General features: G+C 54.8%; 1 protein-coding gene across 3 annotated transcripts in view; it reads left to right on the top strand.

Moving 5' to 3' along the window:
* The first annotated feature begins 217 nt into the window (after positions 1-217).
* The window catches only part of ACOT7 (acyl-CoA thioesterase 7), a 45,417-nt gene continuing 23,534 nt past the window's right edge, over positions 218-22,100 (top strand). The window contains exon 1 of one of the 3 annotated variants that reach the window (XM_049775341.1): positions 218-381. In XM_049775341.1, coding sequence (XP_049631298.1) covers positions 218-381 — 164 coding nt within the window. Of the gene's footprint in view, positions 382-750; positions 994-10,381; positions 11,113-22,100 lie in introns of those variants that run through there. The other 2 variants (XM_049775340.1, XM_049775339.1) reach the window with 2 other exon arrangements.

The following is a 22,100-nucleotide window of genomic DNA, read 5'->3' as shown; positions in this document are numbered from 1 at the left end:
TCTGGAAGCGGCGCCGCACGGCCGCCTGGGGTCCAGAGGCTGGATGAGTCCGCAGCAGCGGCAGCAGCAAGGGGCGTGGCCTGTCAACAGGGCGTGGTCACACAGGGCGTGGTCTGATGGCGTCAGTGGGCGTGGTCACCGAGAGGGCGCTTCCTGTTCGCCAGCGCTGCCCTAGTCCCGCCCCCGGCGCCTTGGCCACGCCCCCGACCTCCCTTCCATGGCGCCACCCAGGCTCATTCATTCCGCGCCCGCCCGGCCCGACACCTGCGAGCTCCTCCCGCCCGGCGCCGCCACCGCCGTCCCCGTCGTCGTCGCCGCCGCCACCGCCGCCAGCATGTCGGCCCCAGCCGTGGACACGCCGTCGGCCATCCAGATCTGCCGGTGAGTCGGCCGATCGGCCCCGATCGCCGCGCCCCTGCCCGGTCCGGCCCTGCCCTGCCCTGGCCCCGCGCCAGGATGATGGATGCGCTGGGCCGCCTCGGCTCGATCCCCGCCCTCCCACCGGGCCCGGGGTGCCCTGGGGCGCCCAGACCCGCGGCCTGCCCTCGGTGGGTGCCCTGCGCATCTAGGGGACCAGGCCGTTGGCCCCGGCCCCGGCCAGGCGCTCCCAGGCTCGGGGCCCCAGCTGCGCCCTAGGCCCTCCGCACCCCCTGGCAAGCTAGCTAGATTGTGGGGGGCTCCCGGCCTCTTATCTGGGCGCAGGGACGGGGACTGCGGCTCTGCAGGGCCCCCGGAAGGAAGGAGGCGCGCAGGGCGGCTGCTGGGCCAACCCCTGGGGTGGGCGATGCGGATGCCAGGGGGCTGCCGGATGGGTGGTGCCACTCGGGCACTCCTCCTGGCTCTGCGGAGACAGCTGGGATGGGCAGGAAGAGCAGAAAACGCCCTCCGACCCCGGGGACCACGGTGTGCCCGGCCTGGATGCTTTGTCCACGATGAAGCAAGCGCTGGCCTCCGCCCCGGGTTGTGGTCCAGCCGGGCTTCCGACGCTGCCTGGTAAGCCAGCAGGACACGGAGGCCCTCAGAGATGCTGAAGGTGGAGGTGGGGCGAGCCAGCTCCTTTGCCAGCAAGGACAGGGCAGGGCCACCTCAAGGTTATGGGGCCTGCAGGACTCACTAGGCCTATCTATGCCCTGCTGGGTCCCCGAGTCGCCTAAAGTAAAGGGGAGAGGTCTGGCTGGGGTAGCTGCCAGGGCCCCACCAAGAGGGAGACACTGGGGGTTTGGGGACCAGTCCCCGATTTGGTGCTGGGCATCAGGCTGACCTTGGGCCCCTGCTAGGCCCCTTCCTAGCACCTGTCTGTGTGTGTGAGGCAGCCTGCCCCGGGAAGAAGGGTACCTTAGGGTGTGCCAGGTAGATGAAGGGGAGCTCTCCCCCATCCATTTCTGGCCTTAGGAGGCTGTTTTACCTGACCTCAAGGTCACTTTGACTTTTCTAGGGGAGAAACACCCTTTTTTGGAGGTGACTGGCTCTGCAGCTCTGCAGATGAGCCCTCAGTTGCACCCCCATTCCCTTTCCCAGGGTAGATATAATACAAGTAACTGATCTCAGCAGCAGCGGAGGTGGTGGTAACTGGAGGCTCAGCTGGGCCCTGCCCCAGTGGCTGCCTGGCCTTGGGGTTCCATGTCTGCAGAGGGCTGTGTGCAGGGGGGCATGTTGTTCTTCTTGTGAAATGGGGCTGGGGAGTACCTATTGTTGCTCCCCCTCTCCAGTAAAAAGCCACACAGTGGAGGGTCAAACTGGCTTCCTCAGTTCACCTGCTGCAGTGCTTGTCTTTTACTGGGGGGGCCACACCCGGTGGCACTCAGGGGTTATTCCTAGCTCTGTGCTCAGAAAACGCTCCTGGCAGGGTCCAGAGACCATATGGGATGCTGGGAACCGAACCCAGGCTCGCCACTTACAAGGCAAACCCTCTGTAGTTTGTCTTTTTTTTTTTTTTTTTTTTTTTTTTTGGGCCACACCCAGCATTGCTCAGGGGTTCCTCCTGGCTGTCTGCTCAGAAATAGCTCCTGGCAGGCACAGGGGACCATATGGGACACCGGGATTCAAACCAACCACCTTTGGTCCTGGATCGGCTGCTTGCAAGGCAAACGCCGCTGTGCTATCTCTCCGGCCCGTAGTTTGTCTTTTTGTTCAAGCAGCTTCTATCAGCCTGGCTCTGGGGGTGGCTCAGGACACGCCTTGGACACACAGGGTGTGTGTGTGTGTGTGTGTGTGTGTGTGTTTCCGGTCCCCTGCACAGGCGGCACTGTCCTGCCCATAACAATTGCACATTGTCCTTAAATGGCCCCTGTGGTATGGAGCTGTGGGCTGGTGCAGAGCGTGGACAGTGGCACTGCCATGGTGCCAGGCGGAGCTCTTTAAAGGCACTGAGTCAGGCCCGAGTTGAAACATGAGGAGGCCCCCAGGCCTAGCTTTTCTATTTCACAAATGGGGAAACTGAGGCCCTTAGCAGTCACCTGGGCCACACCCCAAAGCTCAGCTCTAGACTGGGGTGAGGGGTGAGGCCCTAGGCTGCTTTACATGTGGGCCCCGAGAAGCAGTTTGTATGTGAAGCCTGTTGTGACAGCAGGCGGGTGGAACCACCACAGTCACCACCAGGCAATTGAGAGGATGAATTGGGCATATTGTGTGTGTGTGTGTGTGTGTGTGTGCGTGTGTGTGTGTGTGTGTGTGTGTTGCCACACCCAACATTGTTGGGAAGTCACTCCTGGCTCAGTGCCAGGGTTCTACCTCCTAGGTGCTGGGGATCAAACCCGGATGTCACACTTGGAAGAGAAAAAAAAAGATTTTGCCACTGAGCCACTGTCCTGCACCTTGGCCCCAGAAACAGAATTTTAGATTGTTTTCTGAGCCACACCCAAGCTCGGGCCGGCTCCACACTCCGGGATCATTCCTGGCAGGGCTCGGGGATCCCTGTGGGAAGCTGGGGATTGACCCTCAGCTGTTGCGCTGTTTCTGCTACACTATCTATTGCTCTGGCCCCAGGAAGTGAAATTTTTTTTTTTTTGTGGTTTTTGGGTCACACCCGGCAGTGCTCAGGGGTTATTCCTGGCCCCATGCTCAGAAATTGCTCCTGGCAGGCACGGGGGACCATATGGGACGCCAGGATTCGAACCGATGACCTTCTGCATGAAAGGCAAACACCTTACCTCCATGCTATCTCTCCGGCCCCAAAATTTTTTTTTTTATTTCGAAGCATGTATTGAAAGCAGACTCGTGACATCGAATAAATCATTTTTGAGGTTTTCCTCAACAGCTCCAGTGTTTATGAAAATACAAAAGTTAGAAAACGCTTTCTGAAGTGGCGGGTATCTCGTGGAAGTGCATCTTTTTATTCTTTTTCAAATGACATTCTTTTAAAAATGTTAGCTCCTTTGCAGGGGCTGAGGGAACTGGCCCATATACCTTCCTTCAGGGCTCTTCCTGGCTCTGTGCTCAGCAGGGACCCCTGGTGGCGCTCAGGGATGACACTTGAACCTGCTGCCTGCAGGACAAAAGCCTTAACTCCTGGATTTTTTCTCCCTCCCCCAAATCAATTCATCCACCTTTTTTGTTTTGTTTTGTTTGAGCCACACCCAGTGATGCTCAGGAGTCACTCCTAGCTATGCGCTCAGAAATCATTCCTGGCTTGGGGGACCATATGGGACGCCGATGCGGGGTGGGGAATGGAACCGAGGTCCATCCTAGGTTAGTGCCTTACCTCTAGCGCCACCTCTCCTGCCCCAATTTATCGCTTTTTGGGTCACACCCGGTGCCGCTCAGGGGTTCCTCTGGCCTCTGCACTCAGAAACTTCTCTGGCAGTGCACGGGGTGAGGAGGTGGTGGCATGGCCATATAGGATGCTGGAGATTGAACCCGGGTCAGCTGTGTGCGAGGCAAGTACCTTCCCCACTGTACTATTGCTCTGGCGAAATGTATTTATTTTCATTTTTGATCTTTTGTATTTCGGAGTGAGTGAGTGAGTGTGTGTGTGTGTGTGTGTGTGTGTGTGTGTGTGTGTGTGTGTGTGTGTGTATTTCTGAGTCCTGCTAGGTTGTGCTCGGGCTTCGCACTCTGTGGGACTTGGGATCAAACCCAGGGCTTTGCACATGGAAGGTTGTCGATCTACTCCCTGGAGGCACGAATCCCCTAGACTGGAGTCCTGGAGCTCTGCATGCTGGAATAAACTTCCTTGCATGTGCAGTACTGAACTGTCTCCCTGATGGTCTTTTGGGTGGCATATCTGGATTTAACAAGGCCAGTCTTCTACCTGAGTTTGGTCCCAGGCCAAGAATGGAACTTTTTTTTTTTTTGGTTTTGGGGCCACACCCAGTGACACTCAGGGGTTACTTCTAGCTATGCGCTCAGAAATTACTCCTAGCTTGGGGGATCATATGGGATGCCAGGTGATGGAACTGTGGTCCGTCCTAGGTCAGCTGCGTGCAAGGCAAACGCCCTATCACTGTGCTACTGCTCCGGCCCCTGGAACTTTTTTATTTATTTTTGAATCACACTGGGCAGTGCTTAGGGTTCCCACCTGTTAATACTCAGGTTACTGTATAGAGTACTGTAGTATCAAATAATTAACGATGGGGCTGGATGGCAATGGATGGCGATGGATTTCTTTCTGCCATCCCAGGCCACGTGGCTCAGCAACCCCATGACCGGCAGGTTCCAGGCCCAGGTGATCGGCGTAATCAAGACTCACTCACATGCAGGCATTAGGAAGCATCATCTTTATTCATGCCCTGACCACCACAGGTGTGTGGCCTATCTCATAACCTTTCAAGCATTCGGCCATTCTTAGCCCTGCATCTTATAATTCAGCCATCTTCCTCGAGAGCCCCTCACTCCCAGGCTCCAGGGTTTATATACCTATTCCAAGACCCCTCCCAGGAATGGGCCGGGTCTTACAGGTAAGGTCACACCTAATATCCGGTTCCCAAGACCCCTCCCAGAAATGGGTGGGTCTTAGGTATCTACACCAAATCCAGGGTCTCAGCTAGGAACACCAACAGAGTACTAAGTTTTTATTTTAGTTTTATTTTTTGGGGGGGAGGGTCACACCCAGTGGTGGCAGCACTCAGGGGTTACTCCTAGCTCTGCACCTAGAAATCGCTCTTGGCAGGCTCGTGGGAACATATGGGCTGCTGGAATTCAAACCACCTTCTATCCTGGATCAACTGCATGCAAAGCAAATGCCCTACCACTGTGCTCTCTCTCCAGCCTCTGGGGTGCTAAGATTTGAACCCTGGTCAGCAGCCAACAAAGCAAAAGCTTTCTCCCTACTGTACTATAATTCTAGCCTGACACTGATCTTTTGTTGCTATTGTTTTGGGGTCCACCCAATGGCACTCAGGGGTTACTCATAGCTCTGTGCTCAGAAATTTCCCCTGGCAGGCTTAAGGGACTTAAGGGATGTTGAGGATTGAACTCTGGGTGGACTGTGTAAACAACACCCTCCCCGATGTGCTAGTGTTCCAGCCCAAAACTGAATTCTTTTTGGATGGGGGTCACACCTGGCAGTGTTCAGGGGTTACTCCTGGCTCTATGCTCAGAAATTGCTCCTGGCAGGCTTGGGGGACAATATGGGATGCCGGGATTTGAACCAACATCCGTCCTGGATCTGCTGCATGCAAGGCAAACATCCTATGGCTATGCTGTCTCTGCCCCCACCAAAACTGAACTTTTATTTTTATTTTTTTATTTTTTTGGTTTTTGGGTCATACCGGCTGATGCTCAGAAGTTACTCCTGGCTCTGTGCTCAGAAATAGCTCCTGGCTCTGGGGACCATGTGGGGTGCCGGGGATTGAACCCAGGTCTGTCCTGGGCAACCGCTTGCAATCACTCTGGCCCCCAGAACTGAACTTTAAATTGCTTTCCTTTTCATTCATTTTGGGCCACACCTGGCAGTGCTCAGGGGTTACTCCTGGCTCTATGTTCAGAAATGACTCCTGGCGGTACTCTGGGAACCAGATGGGATGCCAGGAATTGAACCTGGGCCGGCTGTGTGCCAGGCAAGCTCCTTCCCCACTGGACTACTATCGCTGTGGTTAATTGTATTCATTGGAAAATTGATTTTTTTAGCTTTAGTTTGGGGCCATGCCTGTTGGTGGGTGGGGTGGCACCACGCAGTATTCAGGACCCAATCCAGGCCCCCCACATGCAAAGCTTGGACTCAGCTTCCAAAGCTTTCTCCATGAACCCTCTTTTTTTGTTTTGTAGTTTTGGGGCCACACTCGGTAATGCTCAGAGGTTACTCCTGGCTCTGCGCTCAGAAATCACTCCTGGCTTGGGGGACCATATGGGATATGGGGGTAAGGGGGATCGAACCGAGGTCTGTCCTAGGTTAGCGAGTGCAGGGCAAACACCCTACTGCTTGCGCCACCAATCCGGCCATCCCCTAATCCTCTTTTGTTGTTGTTGTTTTTTGGGCCACACCCATGGCGCACAGGGGTTACTGCTGACTCTGCACTTACAAATAGCTCTTGGCGGGCCCAGAGAGATAGCGCAGCGGCATTTGCCTTGCAAGCAGCCGATCCAGGACCAAAGGTGGTTGGTTCGACCGGTGTCCCTATATGGTCCCCCGTGCCTGCCAGGAGCTATTTCTGAGCAGACAGCCAGGAGTAACCCCTGAGCACTGCCGGGTGTGGCCCAAAAAACAAAAAACAAAAACAAAAACAAATAGCTCCTGGCAGGCTTGAGGGACCATATGGGATGCCGGAGAGCAAACCCGGGTCTGCAGTGTGCAAGTCAAATGCCCTACTTGCCTCTTTCTCTCTTTCTCTCTCTCTCTCTCTCTCTCTCTCTCTCTCTCTCTCTCTCTCTCTCTCTCTCTCTCTCTCTCTCTCTCTCTCTCTTCTCTTATTCTTTCCTCTCCTCTCTCTCCTCTCCCTCTCTTCTCTCTCTCCTTCCCCTCTCTCTCTTCTCTCTTCTCTCCTCTCATTCTCTCACACACACACACACTCTCTCTCTCTCTCCCTCCCCCCCTTGTTTTTCATTTAAGATAGAAATGGCTGGAGGTCATCTTTCAGGATAGGTTAGTATATAAACTAATTCATTCAGAGCTGAGTTTTAGGCAGGCCTTGCCCAGAGCGTTTTTAACTGACTGGTGGGTCTGGCCCACATGATCTGGAGCCTTTATTTGCGGCCACTATATCCCGTCCCTAAGTCTGTCCTTTGCCTGCTTTGTTTTTCTGGGCGAGTCTTCTGGGAACATTATTGTGGCCAGGCTTGCCATGTTCTCGAGGCTGCTGGGTACAGCCTGACATGTGCCTGGCACCCATGGCCTGTGCTGGAGAGGATGGCCCACATTAACCTCGATGGAGTGGCCTCTTTTTTTCCAATACGGGATCCAATCGTCTTTTGGTCTTGCAGCAGAAATGAACGAAAATGGGAAATGTCGCCTCTGGTTTGTGTATTCGGGTGCCTCCTCCAGTCCTCTGGAACTGTGTACCAGGGTGGGGCTCTGGTGAGTGGGGGCCATGGTTCTGCTACTGTCCAGCCTTCCCTGTATGGCCTGGCCGGCGTGCTCTGGATTAGCTTCCCCAGGCCTTCCCCGTCCCTGCTCAGAGGGTGGGGGGAGCGGGGAACATGAGGCGTCACCCCTCGCATGCACTCTTGCCTTGAACTGGCTGAGGAACCTGGTGAGAACTGCATGTTCTGTGCACAAATCCACTTTGGCAAAGTAGGTTCTTTTCTCCCCTTCTGGTCATGCCTAGTTGTGTTCCTGGACTCTTCTTGACTCGGGGCCCAGGATGACCCATGACCCTGCTCAGGGACTACATGGGGTGCTGGGTCCTTAGAGTATGCAGACCTCCTTTACAGTCTCTCTGGTTCCAAAAGGCAGATTTGGAAGCTTTTTCTGGGGGTGGGTGGGGGGCTGTACCTGTCATCGCTCAGGGGTTACTCTTGACTCTGCACTCAGAAATCACTCTTGGTGCTCAGGGAACCATATGGGATGCCAGGGTTCAAACCCAGGTCAGCCACATGCAAGACAAATGCCCTCCCCATGTACTATTGCTCTGGACCCAGATTTTGAAATCATTATGAGGTACTTGAAAGGTTTCTGATAACTAGTGATATAAATAAATTTTATATATATTTATTTTGTTTTGTTTTGTTCTGGTTTGTTTGTTTGTGGACTATTCCCAGACTATTCTGATTTGTTTGTGGACTATATGTTTTTTTTTTTTTTTTGAGGAGGTGTTTTTCAGGTCACACCTGTCGGTGCTCAGGGTTTATTCCTGGCTCTGCCCTCAGGAATCACTCCTGGCAGGCTTGGGGGACCCCTGAGTCTACCGTATGCAAGACAAGCACTCTAACCACTGTACTATATATCTGGCCACTTCACCCAGTGGTTCTTGAGTGCAGCTCCTAGTTTCCATGAAGGGCCAGGATTGGACATATGCAAAGCATATTCTCTCTCTCTCTCTTGCTTGTTTGGTGTTTTGTTTTATTTTATTTTTAGGCTATACCCAACCATGCTTAGGGGTTACTCCTGGCTCTGCACTGAGGAATTACTCCTGGCGGTGCTTGGGGGACATAGAGGAGGCTGAGAATTGAACTTGGGTCCCCAATTTGCCAGGCAAAAGTTCTCCCTGCTGGACTAGACTAGGGCTCTGCCTATAAAGCATAAACCCTTTGCATCGTCTCATACTCTTTGAACCTTTTCATCTACCCACACGTTATTTTTTAAGGTGTGTTAATTGGAGTTGTGCTTTTTTTTTTTTAACTTTTGTTGTTATTTTGTTGTTTTGGTTTTTGTTTTTTGGGTCACACCCAAGCAGTGCTCAGGGGTCCTCCAGACTTCTACGCTCAGAAATTGCTCCTGGCAGGCTCGGGGACCATATAGGATGCTGGGATTTGAACACCATCCTTCTGCATGCAATGTAAACGCCCTACCTCCATGCTATCTCTCTGGCCCCAAAAAGCCCCATTTTTTAAATATTTTATTTATTTTTATTTTGGGCTGCATCCTGCAGGGCTCAGTGGTTTCTCCTGGCTCTGCACTTAGGAATCATGTCTGGCGGTCTCAGGGACCCCCATGGGATGCCGGGAATCAAACCCAGGTTGATCACAAACAAGGCAAGCGCCCTCCCTTCCCGCCTGTGCTATCACTCGGGCCAAAAGAACTGATATTAGTCATTCCGGTTCCTAAGTGCTGGCACGTGGTGCTCCTCTGTCAGGGCATGCCCCGCCCTCCCCCTCATCGCTCTAGTTTGGACTTTTTCACTCTTTCACCTTTGAAGCTGGAGTGACAGATTGTACAGCTGGTGAGGTATTTGCTTTGCACGTGCCAAACCGGGGTGGACCCTCAGCAGCACCTCCAGTGGTTCCCCCCACATCTAGCTCTATCTAGATCCCTCAACAATGCTGGGTGTGGCCTCAGACAACAACACAACAAATCCAACTTTGTTTTTCTCCTGTGTGTCTGTGTGTTGGGCCAGGCAGTTCCCCACATGCTGATGGCTTTATGCCTGACCCTGTGCTTATGGACTCACTCCTGGCCATGCTCAGGGAGGTATATGGGTTGCTGCACGGGGAGAGGGTTAAACTCTGATTTTCTGCTTGTAAGCAACCCCTTCCTACTACCGTTCTGTTGTCCAGCCTTTACAATCGCGTCGCTTTGATGAAAGTGTCCTTTGCCCAGAATGTGTAGGCCTGGGGCCAGAGCGATAGCACAGTGGTAGGATGTTTGCCTTGCACAGGGCCAGCCCACCCAGGACGAACCTGGGTTCAATCCCTGGCGTTCCCTATGGTTCCCCCCACACACACACCCCCGTAGCCTGCCAGGAACTATTTCTGAGCACAGAACCAGGAACAATTAATCCCTGATCCCCAATGACGAGATGGGGCCCAAAAAACAAAAACAAAACCAAACAAAATGTGTGGTCCTGCTGAGTGGTGGTATGTTTGTGCGTGGCGGGGGAGGGGATAGGGGGGTGTTTAGGGCCGGATGATCCTTGGCAGGGACACCCCAAGCCTCGGTCAAGAATGTGGCTTAGACAGTGCCCAGAGCTCACGTGCCCACGAAGCATGGTGGACTCTGGTCTGGGCAGCTGCCGGCCTTCAGGGCTCTATGTTGGGAAGGCCCCTTTGTTGGGGGAGGAGGCTGGCACCCCTAAGGGTAACTGACTGCATGTCTGGGCGGTCCTCTGCTTACCTGGAGACGTAAGGCCAGGTTGGGTGAGGTCTGGAACGCCTGCACTCTGGAATCCTTTGATGTCCCTTTAAAACCTCCACAACAAAGAATCAGCAGAGGGGCCCAAGGGGGCCCAAAGGGCGACTGGCTGGGAGTGATCAGAGCTTGTCGGTGTGTGTGTGTGTGTGTGTGTGTGTGTGTGTGTGTGTGTGTGTGTGTGCATATGTAAGTATGTGTGTGCACACGTGTGCAGTGCATGGGGGCGTCCCCCCAAGAGAATGTCCAAAGCCGGGTCTGCAAATCCCACCCCAACCACTGCCTCCTGGTCTTTTGGGGAGGAGGCCCCATCTGTGCCCTGAGAGCCACCGTCTGCAGCAGGGCGGGACTTTGTTCTTCCGGTCCTGTCTGTCCCTCCGTCTGTGCCAGTTGGCCACGCACTGCCCTGGCCCAGGTGGAGCAGCTCTGAGACGGATCACCGATCACCCACCGAACGGCCCCCAGTCCCGGCCCTTTGCAGCCAGCTCCGCTCTGTCCTTTGCAGCCAGCCCCACCCCATTCCGGCCTTTCCTCTCCGGGGCTTCTGACTCACTCGTCCTGGTGTCCCCAGCCCGGCCTATGGGGGAGTCGCAGTCCCAGCAGCCTGTCCTCGTGGACGACCCGGAAGCCGGCCTGGCCCCAGCAGCAGGCCGGAGGGGCGGGCCCCGGGGATCTGCTCATTCATTCCGCCGGGGAGGACCAGCCAGCAGCCGGGCCAAGGCTCGGAACCACCGCCGGGCCATGACACTCCTGGCCGCCGCCCGGGCCTTGCGCCTGCCCGCCCTGGCCAGGTCCGCTGTCCCTGCCCGCAGGCTCCCTGCTGCTGCAGCTTCCACCGGGTGTCTGGGGCCCGGGACCTCCCAGCGCCCCGAGGCTGGAGGTCCAGGCTGGGCTTCAGTGCAAGCCCTGGGAGCCAGGCTCCAGGTGCCACTGTCACCCTGCGTGACGTCCAGGTAGGTGGATGCGTCTCTGCACATGGGGCCTGGAGGGGGTGTGTTTGCCTCACACTCTGCTTCCTTCCCTTTGGAGGAGGGGGCTCCCTCCTCCAGGACCCCCCAGTGCCTGTGGGACCATGAGGTGGTGGGAGGCCAGTGCTGACCCCCAGAAACCCCCTCCCATCCGTGATCCCCACTTCTCAGAGCCTGGTGGCAGATGGGGGGGTTGGTATTGGATTTTGACCCCCAGGTCCTGGCTTCCTAGAGCTGGGCTCCAGACTTCTCAGAAACTGCAGGTGGGGGCCAGTGGCTCCGTTTATTTATTTAAAGTGAGGCAAGAGAAGGGCCTTTTTTTTTTTTTTTTTTTTTTTGGGTTTGTTTATTTTGGTTTTGGGGCCAAGCCCAGTGGGTTGCTCAGGGCTTCCTCCTGCCTCTGCACTCAGGATGTCTCTATTGGTGGTGTTTGGGGAGCAGTAAGGAATGCCGGGGATGAAACCCTGTTCGGCCATATACCTGAACTATCTATCGCTCCACCCCAAGCAATATAGTTTTGGCTTTTGGTTGTAAGTTCTATCCAGTGATGCTCAGGCCTTAACCCCTGGCTCTGCACTGAGGAATCACTCTTGGCAGTGCTTCGGGGACCCTGTGGGATGCCAGGGATCGAACCCAGATGGGTTGGGTGCAAGGCAAACACCCTCCCCGTTGACCTACATTTTTCTGGCCCTTATTGTTTTATTTATTTATTTTGTCATACCTGGCAGTGCTCAGAGCTTACTTCTGTCTCTGCACTGAGGGATCACTCCTGGCTGGCTCCGGGGACCATACAGGGTGTTCGGAATCGAACCCGGTTCAGTGGAGTCTGAGATCCGACAAACCTTCGTGCTCTCTGGCCCGTGGTTGACTGGTGCCTTTGGCCTTTCCCAGGGTTCTGACTTAGCCTTTTAACCTGAAAGATTTCCTAAGGAAAGAACCTCATCTTTCTGCCTCCCCCATTATGACTCCGATGGGTGGGGAAGCTTCTGTGAGCCTAGGAGTGAGAAGCCTGCAGGCTGGTGGATCTTGGTGGTTCTGGGGGCTCGGGGGCCGGATGGTGGAAAGGTCACAGTTGATGTCTTGGCGAGCAGCAACCCACATTCCACTCTGGCCTCTGCTGTATGGGTGTGGTGTTTGTGTGAGTGACCTCGGCAAACCCTCACCCGGGTTTCTGGCTTCTGAGCACTGGGTGGAGGGGGGGATCTCAGCCACTCTCAGCCACCCCCAGCTGTACCCTTTAGAAGAGGGCCACCCTGGGGCCGAAGAGAGCATGGAGGTAAGGCGTTTGCTTTCATGCAGAAGGTCATTGGCTAGAAAGATAGCACGGAGGTAGGGTGTTTACCTTGCATGCAGAAGGACGGTGGTTCGAATCCCAGCATCCCATATGGTCCCCCGAGCCTGCCGGGAGCGATTTCTGAAAAAGAGGAGGGCTGCCCTAATTTACCTGGCCTGTGCCCTCCTCTCTCAGGAAATGAAAGCTACTCAGTGCCCTGTTTTTGTTTGTTTGTTGTTTGTTTTTTAGGGGCCACATCTGCCAGTGCTCAGGGCTTATTCCTGACAGGGCTCAAAGGACCATGTGGGATGCCAGGGATTGAACCTGTGTCAGAACCATTCAGGGCAAACACCCTCTCCTGGAATTCTACCCCCCCTACCCTCCCTTGATGCCTGTGGTAATTGATGCTCACTGAGTCACAGTCAAGTGTGAGCCACCGGTAGTGCGCATGGGACGTGCACGAGATTTCATTATGGCTGGAATTCACTCCTGCCAGTGCTCAGGCCCTCTTCCTGGCTCTGTGCTCAGGAGTCACTCCTCGTGGGGCTTCAGGGACCATATGGGGTGCTGGGTTCGAGCCTGGGTCAATGCCTGACCCATTGTGCTATCTGTCAAGCTCCAGTGTTAATATTTTTTTTGTGTTTTTTTTGGGTCACACCCAGCAGTGCTCAGGGGTTATTCCTGGCTCCAGGCTCAGAAATTACTCCTGGCAAGCACGGGGGACCATATGAGACGCCGGGATTCGAACCGATGACCTCCTGCATGAAAGACAAATGCCTTACCTCCATGCTATCTCTTCAACCCCCAGTGTCAATATTTTTGAGTGACAAACAGGAAAGGTCTCTCAATTACCCACATGGTGACTCCTGACCCCCGAGTCCCATTGTACCTAGCACCACAACCATGGCATGATTTAGCCTGCTCCAGGAAAATTTTATTTATTTATTTATTTATTTATTTTATTTTATTTTATTTTGTGTGTGTGTGTATGTGTGTGTGTGTGTGTGTGTGTGTGTGTGTGTGTGTGTGTGTTTTGGGTCACATTGGCAGCACTCAGGGGTTACTCCTGGCTCTATGCTCAGAAATCGCTCCTGGCAGGCTCGGGGGCCATATGGGATGCTGGGATTCGAACCACCGTCATTCTGCATGCAAGGTAAATGCCCTACCTCCATGCTATTTCTCTAGCCCTCGAAAAATTTAATTTTTAAATTATTATTATTGTTTTTTATGGTCACAACCAGCAGTACTCAGGGGTTCCTCCTGGCTCTGCACTCGGAAATCACTCCTGGCAGGCTCAGGGGGACCCTATGGGATGCCGGGAATCAAACCCAGGTCTATTGTGTGTAAGGCAACTGCCCACCCTGCTGTTCTATCACTCTGGCCCCTGGAAAATTTTCTTGGTTTTTTTTTTTTTTTTTTTTTTTTTGGTTTTTGGGCCACACCCGGTGTTGCTCAGGGGTTACTCCTGGCTGTCTGCTCAGAAATAGCTCCTGGCAGGTACGGGGGACCATATGGGACACCGGGATTCGAACCAACCACCTTAGGTTTGCAAGGCAAACACCGCTGTGCTATCTCTCCAGGCCCATTTTCTTGGTTTTTAAATGATACCCAGCTGTACTCAGGGCCTTACTTCTGCCTCAATGCTCCCTCCAATAGTGCTTCCAGGGACCAGATGGGGTGCCAGAGATGGAGCCCAGGCTGGCCATGCCAAGGCCAGCACCCTCCCCATTGTACTATGGCCCTGTCTCCTGCTCCAGGAAACTTTATTATTTATTTGTTTATTTATTTAACCTTATGGTTATCAAACCATTCCCAGCAGTGCTCAGGACTTACTCCTGAGCCTGTGCTCAGGAATCACTCCTGGCAGAGCTCAATGGATGCTGAGGGACCAGCCCAGATTGGCCACGTGTCTGTAAGGCCAGCACCCTCCCCGCAGTACTATGTCTGTCACCCCTCTAGGAAACTATTAGAATCAGCTGGAAAACCTAGTACTAATGCCTGGGAGCCCACCCCTGAGATGGATTAGTCCAAGGGGCCAGTTGGGGACCCTTCCATATGGCCAGGGACTTGGGACCCAGAGCAGGGTCGAGCTTTTCCAAGGGGCTGCTCTGGGGGAAACTCTCTCCCTCTGGTTGCAAAGGTTGGGGTGAGACCAGCTGCTAGGCAGAAAACTGTGGGAGCAGGGGTTCTGTTTAACTCGAGGTATGTCTCACCGACCTTTCCTGGTCGTGCTGGGAACTTCGCCCAGCACAGTGCTCAGGGACCGTGCAGTGCTGAGCGCTGAACCAGGCTAAGCTGCATGTTCTGGCAGCGGCCTCCACCCTGCACACTCCCTCCAGGCCCTCGTCTACTTTTTTTTTTTTTTTTAGTTTTGGGGTCACACCCGGCAGTGCTCAGGGGTTACTCCTGGCTCTATGCTCAGAAATCACCCCCGGCAGGCACGGGGGACCATATGGGATGCCGGGATTTGAACCACCGACCTTCTACATGCAAGGCAAATGCCTTACCTTCATGCTATCTCTCCGGCCCAGTCTTGTTTTTTGTTTTTGTTTTGTTTTGTTTGTTTGTTTTTGGACCACACCCGTTTGATGCTCAGGGGTTACTCCTGGCTATGCGCTCAGAAATCGCTCCTGGCTTGGGGGGACCATATGGGATGCTGGGGGGATCGAACCGTGGTCCATCCTACTCTAGCACTTGAGACACCTTACCTCTAGCGCCACCTTCCCGGCCCATTTTTATTATTTCTTTTCTTCCAATTTTTTATTTTAACGCCATGGTTTACCCAATTGTTCCTAAAACAGTCGTTTCAGGTGTTCAGTGTTCCAACACCAACCCCACCGCCAGTGTGACCTTCCCCCAGCCAGTGTCCCCAGTTTCTCACCCACCACCTCAACCTTCCCACTTTGAGGCACAAACAGACTTACCTCAGATTGTCCAACACTAAGGCAAGTGAACTAATCAAAACTTAGGCCAACAAGGGTCTTTTTTTTTTTGTTTTGTTCCGGGGGCCCACACCTGGTGGCACTAGGGTCCTTCCTGGTTCTGTGCTCACGAATCACTTCTGGTGGGCTTGGGAACCCTATGGGAAGCTGGGGATTGAACCCAGGGCAAATACCCTCCCCATCGTGCTCTTCCTCTGACCCCCATGGATTCTTGTAGATAATTTCTGGGCAAGACAAATAGATGCAAAGCAGTTTTGTTCAGGAAATGATGCAGGCAGAAAATGTCAAAGGGAAAGAACCTTCTGCAGCCCAGTTGGAATGTGCCCTGAAGTTCAGAGGAAAAGGAGGGCTCCCAGGACCTGGCTATAGGGACCTGAGATGGATGGGGCTCACAGCTAGTCTCTGAGGTTCTCCCCTGGGTTTGGGGCTCAGGCCTCAGAATTTCCCTTTGAGGCCCTGACCCTGGAACTCTCTGAGAGCTTTGGCCAGGGGCTGGAGAGATAGCATGGAGGTAAGGCTTTAGCCTTGCATGTAGGACAGTGTTTTTTTTTTTGTTTTTTTTTTTTAATTAATTTATTTTTTTTGTGGTTTTTGGGTCACACCTGGCAATGCTCAGGGGTTATTCCTGGCTCCAGGCTCAGAAATTGCTCCTGGCAGGCACGGGGGACCATATGGGATGCCGGGATTCAAACCGATGACTTCCTGCATGAAAGGCAAACGCCTTACCTCCATGCTATCTCTCCAGCCCCAGAACAGTGGTTTGAATGCCAGCCTCCCATATGGTCCCCCGAGCCTGCCAGGAGCAATTTCTGAGAGTAGAGCCAGGAGTAAACCCCTAAGCACTGCCGGATGTGACCCAGGAAAAAAAAAAAAAAAAGAATGGCCAGAGAGCTTTGGCCAGGGCCCCCCTGCCTGCAGCTTCCCCAGGGACACACACACCCTGTGTCCCCTGGCCTGATGGGTCCCTAGTGGTTCTAGGCCTGCTTATGTTGGTCATCATGCCCCAGGCTGCCAGCCTCGTCTTGGGGCAGCTTGTGACAAAGAGGTGTGTATGTGTGGGTGTCTGTTCGCCCTGGGATGTGTTTGTTCTTGTTCATCCAGTGTGGTGTGTTCATCATTTTCTGTGGGGGGGGGTGTCGGTATGTCCCATTGTGCGTCTGTCCCATTGTGTGTTTGTGTCCATCTACCTTGGTGTGTGTGTGTCTGCCTGTTCAGTGTGTATGTATTTTCCAGTGTATTTGTGTCCATCTGTCCCTCTGTGTGTGTCCGTCCTGGGTGTGTTGGTCTGTCTGTCCAGGTGTGTCTGTGTGTCTGTCTGTCCCTTTGTCTGTATATCTGTATGTGTGCACCCCAGCTGTCACCTCCCATTACCACGGTGACCCAGGTGGTAGCCGCTGCCCTGAGCTCATGTAGAATGAGGGCTCCTAAGGGGTCCCCCAGATGCCACCCCGTCTTGACAGATTTCCTCGAGATCCGCCGCTACCCCTGGTCTGGGTTTGTAGGGGATCATGGGGAGCACATCAGGGTTTGCGCCTCTAGCCGGAAGAGCATCCCCCAGGCCTGAGATGGGATATGGGGTTGTCACCCATGCCCTCCCTATCCATCCTCACCTTTGCCTCTGGGAGATGCTGGCACAGTGTCCCCCAGGAGGACCCGAGACGCTGCCCGCTCTTTGAGCTGCTCTTGCTCTATGGGTCCCTCACTCTGGCGAATGCCTTGTGGATTTCGTGTACAGATTCAGAATTCACAGAGGGTTTGTCCTCTTCAGTGAAATTACTGGTTTGGTTGGTGCTGTGGTTGCTTCTTTTCTTAGGGGACAGGGTGTGCTTAGTGTGGTTCAGGAATGCCTCCTGGTGGTGCTCGGGGGACCCTATGGGGATCCAACCCGGGTCTGCCATGAGCAAGGCAAATGCCCTCCTGTTGTCTTATCTCTCCAGCCCCCAAATAGATACATGGGGGACTTGGTTTCCCTGTAGTGGAGCTATGTGTGGGGGGCAACCCCACCCCACAGGAGTTTCCCCTTTTAAAGGTGGGGAGACCATGGGCACTTATGGCTTGTCTGGGCTTAGTTTTCTGCCCCCCCCACCCCGGTTCTCTGGAACCTTCTTGCACCGTCATCTGGTGGCCATTCCTGTCCACCTTCTGCTTTCTGTCCAGGAAGGCAGGTGGACAGGCTGGTGGTGGGAGGTGATTTGCCTGCATGATGCCGAGAGTAACATGGAGCCCTGGAGTCTCTCCTGCCTTGTGCTCTGGACACAGGGTGGAGGACTTGGACTGGAACTTGGCTGCCCGCCAGTTGCCCGCCTGTGCCTGGTCCCTTGAGTTGTCCTGATCCACCAAGGAACCAGGCCCCAAGGGGTCACTCGTCCCGGTGTGTGCTGCCTTGGCATGGCCAGCAGGGTGGACAGGAGCCAGGCGGGGGCTGTGCAGGCCTTGGGTGCTGACGCTGCCCTTGGCCCTGGGCTCCAGGGGCTGTGCCAACTCCCAGATGCTGTCCCGACTCCTGCCTCCTGCCAAGGAAGTGTATTTGGGCTTCACACCCACCTCGGGGCGCTGCCAGCTTCCTGCTGAGTGATAAAACCTTTGGGGTGTGGCCTGGCCACTGCCTGAGGTGAGGTGACTCTGGGACAGACGAACACACACACACACACACACACACACACACACACACACACACACACACACACACACACACACACACACACACTGTGGACAGGGCTGCCCGTGTCATGATGGGGTCCAGTGGTGTTCCCAGGGGGATGGGAGAGCAGAATTGGAATTAATTTCTGGTGATTGATAATTGAACTGCTTGGGTTGCATGGGGTGGGGGGGGTCCAGCCTGGGGTGGCATCTGGGACCCCCCCTACTGCCCATGCTGGTCAGGCACCAGGAGGAAAGTGGCAGGTGCTGCTGTCTCTGAAGACTGAGCCCTGTGGCTTTCCACCTGCGTTGCTTTTTGGGGGGTTGTGACAATCAGGTAGTGCGGTGTTCAGGTGTTAGTTACTCTGTGCTTGGGGTTGAGTCATGATTCTGTGCTCAGGGATCACTCAGGGAGTGCTCAGGTGTTGTATTAATTATTAAGTATAGAGTCCTAGTGTGGTGGATGGTGGACGGTGAGGCCTTTCTCGGCCTGGCCCGGCGCCTGCAGCCCCTTTGTTTGGCCTGTGGGTCTGTAGGTACAGGGTGATGGTGAAGAAATGATCCACAGCAGTCAGATGAAGTTTTAGGAGACATCCAGTTTTATTACAAGGCCCTAACCGCCATGGGCATATTTCTCACGTGACCTCTAAGTTAAGCAGCCTCTTTCCTCCTGCTCTGCATCCATCCTCTCTCTCTTCTCTCCTTGCATCTGTCCTCCCCGCTCCCCCCAGGACACTTTTACTTACCAACCACAGACCCCTCTCAGATGTGATAGCATTTGGCTTTGGGAAAGGGAAATGCTCAGGGATTACTCAAACCATGCTCAGGGATTATTAATGCTTGGGTATTTCTCAGGCTGCGCTCAGGGATTACCTTGACTTTGTGCTCGGGGATCACACCTGGCGCATTGCTGGGGACCCAACCTGGGTGGGCTGCGTGTGAGGTAAGTGCATCACTCACTGTGCTGTCTCTGCGGCCCCTAAAGTGAGATCTCTAGGGTGTCCCAGGGAGCCTTGGGAAGTCGCATCCCCTTGGACCTGCTTTCTGCTGCAGGGCTGTTCCCACCTTCTGGAGCACAGCACCCCCGGGAACTGACTGGCGTAGCTGTAGAAATGACTTGGTTTGCTGGAATGTTGGTCCCCAAAATGTTTCTCCTCCCATTTGCCTTCAGGACTTTGTGGTGGTTGTTGGGTGTTGGGGGTCTCTCATGGTGCATCAGAACAACCGGGGGTCCTTCCAAAGAATTGTTTTGTTTTGTTTTGGGGCCATGCCCAGCAGTGCTCAGGAGTTATTCCTGGCTCTGCACTGAGGTGTGAAATACTAGGCTGAGAATTCCACAAACCCCAGCAAGGGAGTGAGGTTCCCATGGCCCCCAATTCGGGTAGGATGAGAGACGCAAATCCAATAGTAGATCAGACGCAGGAAATAACACAGTCGGAAAAAACAACAAACCAGGAACCCACACCTCAAGCTGAACCCCACCAGCTAGCAGCTGTCCCATGCAGAACGTCTAGCCAAGATGGCAGCTTCCTCTTCGGTACCCCAGGGAACCTTTATTGGGAAAACCAAGAGTGGGGCAAGATGGAGTAAAAGCCAGCCAACCCCAACATTCAGGAGTCCCTCCTGGCAGGCTCGGGGGGTGGGGGTGGGGGGGACCCTATGGGATTCTAGGGAACAAACCCTGGTCGGCTGCATGCAAGACACAAATACTCTACCCACTGTGCTCTCTCCCTAGCCCCTTGCTTCCCCTTTTCCACCTGGACTTGCCACTCGCTCCTCCTTCTGTCCCTTGATCCCTTCTTCGGTCCCTTCTTTTTTTTTTGTTTTGTTTTGGTTTTGGTTTTGGTTTTTTTGGGTCACACCTGGCAGTGCTCAGGGGTTCCTCCTGGCTCTATGCTCAGAAATCGCTCCTGGTAGGCTCGGGGGACCATATGGGATGCTGGGATTCAAACCACCGTCCTTGGGCCTGGAGAGATAGCACAGCAGCGTTTGCCTTGCAAGCAGCCGATCCAGGACCAAAGGTGGTTGGTTCGAATCCCGGTGTCCCATATGGTCCCCCATGCCTGCCAGGAGCTATTTCTGAGCAGACAGCCAGGAGTAACCCCTGAGCACCGCCAGGTGTGGCCCAAAAACAAAAAAACAAAACAAACCACCGTCCTTCTGCATCTAAGGCAAACGCCTTACCGCTGTGCTATCCCTCCAGCCCCATCTTCTGTCCCTTCCTCTAGAGAACAAAGCTACTCTTATCACCCCAGAAATCACCTGTGTGTTTCTGCTCCATTCCCCACTGCTGGAAGCAGGCATGCCCTGGGAGGGGACCCCACGGAACTGGGAGTGGGGGTGCTGAGGGAGACCCAACCCAGTCCAGAGGGTCTGCTGAGGTCTGGAGGTTTCTATTCTCTGGGAGATGGATGTGCCCAGACCCCAGGCCAGCCCTTATGCGGGAGCAGAAACATGAGGGGAACCTGCCCACAGGCTTGGGGTTCCGGGTCCCCCACTGTGCTAATTCCACTGGGCTTTGCACCTGTCCGCTTGGTTCTCTCCCAGCTTGGCCCAGGATAGGGCACAGCTCTTACAAGGGCACCAGGGCCATGAGGAACACCCACCCCACTGGGCATGGCTGCCCGGCTCAGCCCTGCCCCGATCCCAACTGTGGGGCAGCTCTTTGCTAGCATTTAGCACCATCCTGAGCCTGTAGAATTGGGGGGCTCTGCTTGCCCTGCCCTGCCGGCCAGGTGGTGCTGCTGGTTTTTCTGGAACATTCTTCTCTCACTTGGGCGGGAAGGTGGCATCTCTGGGAGCTGAGCTAACACCACTGGGCAGAAGTGCCAGGCAGGAAGGCCTGCGGCCAAACGGCGCGGAGAGGAGCCGGAAGTGATGGGTGTTGATAAGGGAGTTCCAGGCACAACATAGGTTCCCTCCCAGTAGGGTTCCGGGAGACCTTGGATTTAGGCGTGTGTGTGTGTGTGTGTGTGTGTGTGTGTGTGTGTGTGTGTGTGTGTCCGTGTCCCACTTCCTAAAAAGCCACCACCCCTAGAAAGCACCCTCAGAAAGTGGCCTCCCTCGGGGGTACGTGACTTTGGGGTGCAGTGGGGATACCTTCGGGGATGGTGGCGGTTTGTCTTTCTTCCTGATCAGCACCATCTGGGGGCCCAGGGGGACCGGACTGTGACCCCCTCCACAGCTCAGGAAGCTGAGCAGGCCTGGGGGACCCCGCACACCCTGTGACCTTGATCTCAGCTCCCCAAAGCCCGCCCTTGTCACTATTTACAACACGAGGTTTCCGTGGCAACCGGCTGCTGGAGAGCCTCTTCCTGATGAGCCGGGACAGCCCCGGAAGTGGGGTTTCCCCCTGTGGACCCCGAGTGGTGGGAGACGCCTCTCGAGAACCTGCGTCTCCCATGGGCATGGCCTTGCAGCTGAGCAGGTACGGGTGTAAGGGGGAGATGGGCTGGGGGCCCCCTGTGTGTGATGCGGCCTGTTTGGGGCCCCGGGGACAGGAAACGCAGCTTCTGGTGACCCCCGGTCCGAGGATGACGCTGCAGTCTGCTTTCCTGCTCCCCGCTCCGTTTCTGGGTGCTCCTCGCTCAATGTTCAGCTCTTCCTCTGCTGGTTCTTATAGAGTCCAAGGAGCTGGGCTGCTGACCGAGAGAGACAGTTGATGGGGTCTCCCAGAGAAAGATGGGGTGTCCTGGGAGGTGCCCCCGCAGCAATCCAAGGAACCACAGGAGCTGGGAAACGGGGCGGCCTGAACCCAGGCCTGGCCCGGACCCAAGGATAAGCTTCCAAGCCCTTCTGTGAGGTGGCTGGCTGCTCTGTCTATCTGTCCATCTGTCTGTCTGTCAGGCTTTCATCACTGGTAGAAAGGAAGCCATCCCAGCAGCTTCTATTTCCATGTGTCTCAGGGATTTGTCTTGGGGTTTCGAGGGGCAGGTCAGCAACCCCCAGGTCAGCTGTTGGGGGGCAAGATCACCGAATCTAGGGCTAAAGAGCTTGGCCATCGCAGGGCCATGGATGGGGCCTTAGAAGTGGGCAGTGAGTGTCAGTCTCTGGGTCACTGTACCATTGCTCCCACCAAGGGCTTGGGGGGGCCATGCTCAGGTGGGTGATGGCTCCGC

The sequence above is a fragment of the Suncus etruscus genome, chromosome 6, assembly GCF_024139225.1.
Source record: "Suncus etruscus isolate mSunEtr1 chromosome 6, mSunEtr1.pri.cur, whole genome shotgun sequence".
Lineage (NCBI taxonomy): Eukaryota > Metazoa > Chordata > Mammalia > Eulipotyphla > Soricidae > Suncus > Suncus etruscus.
The sequence above is the reverse complement of the archived record's forward strand: the minus strand, read 5'-3'. Positions and strand labels throughout refer to the sequence as shown.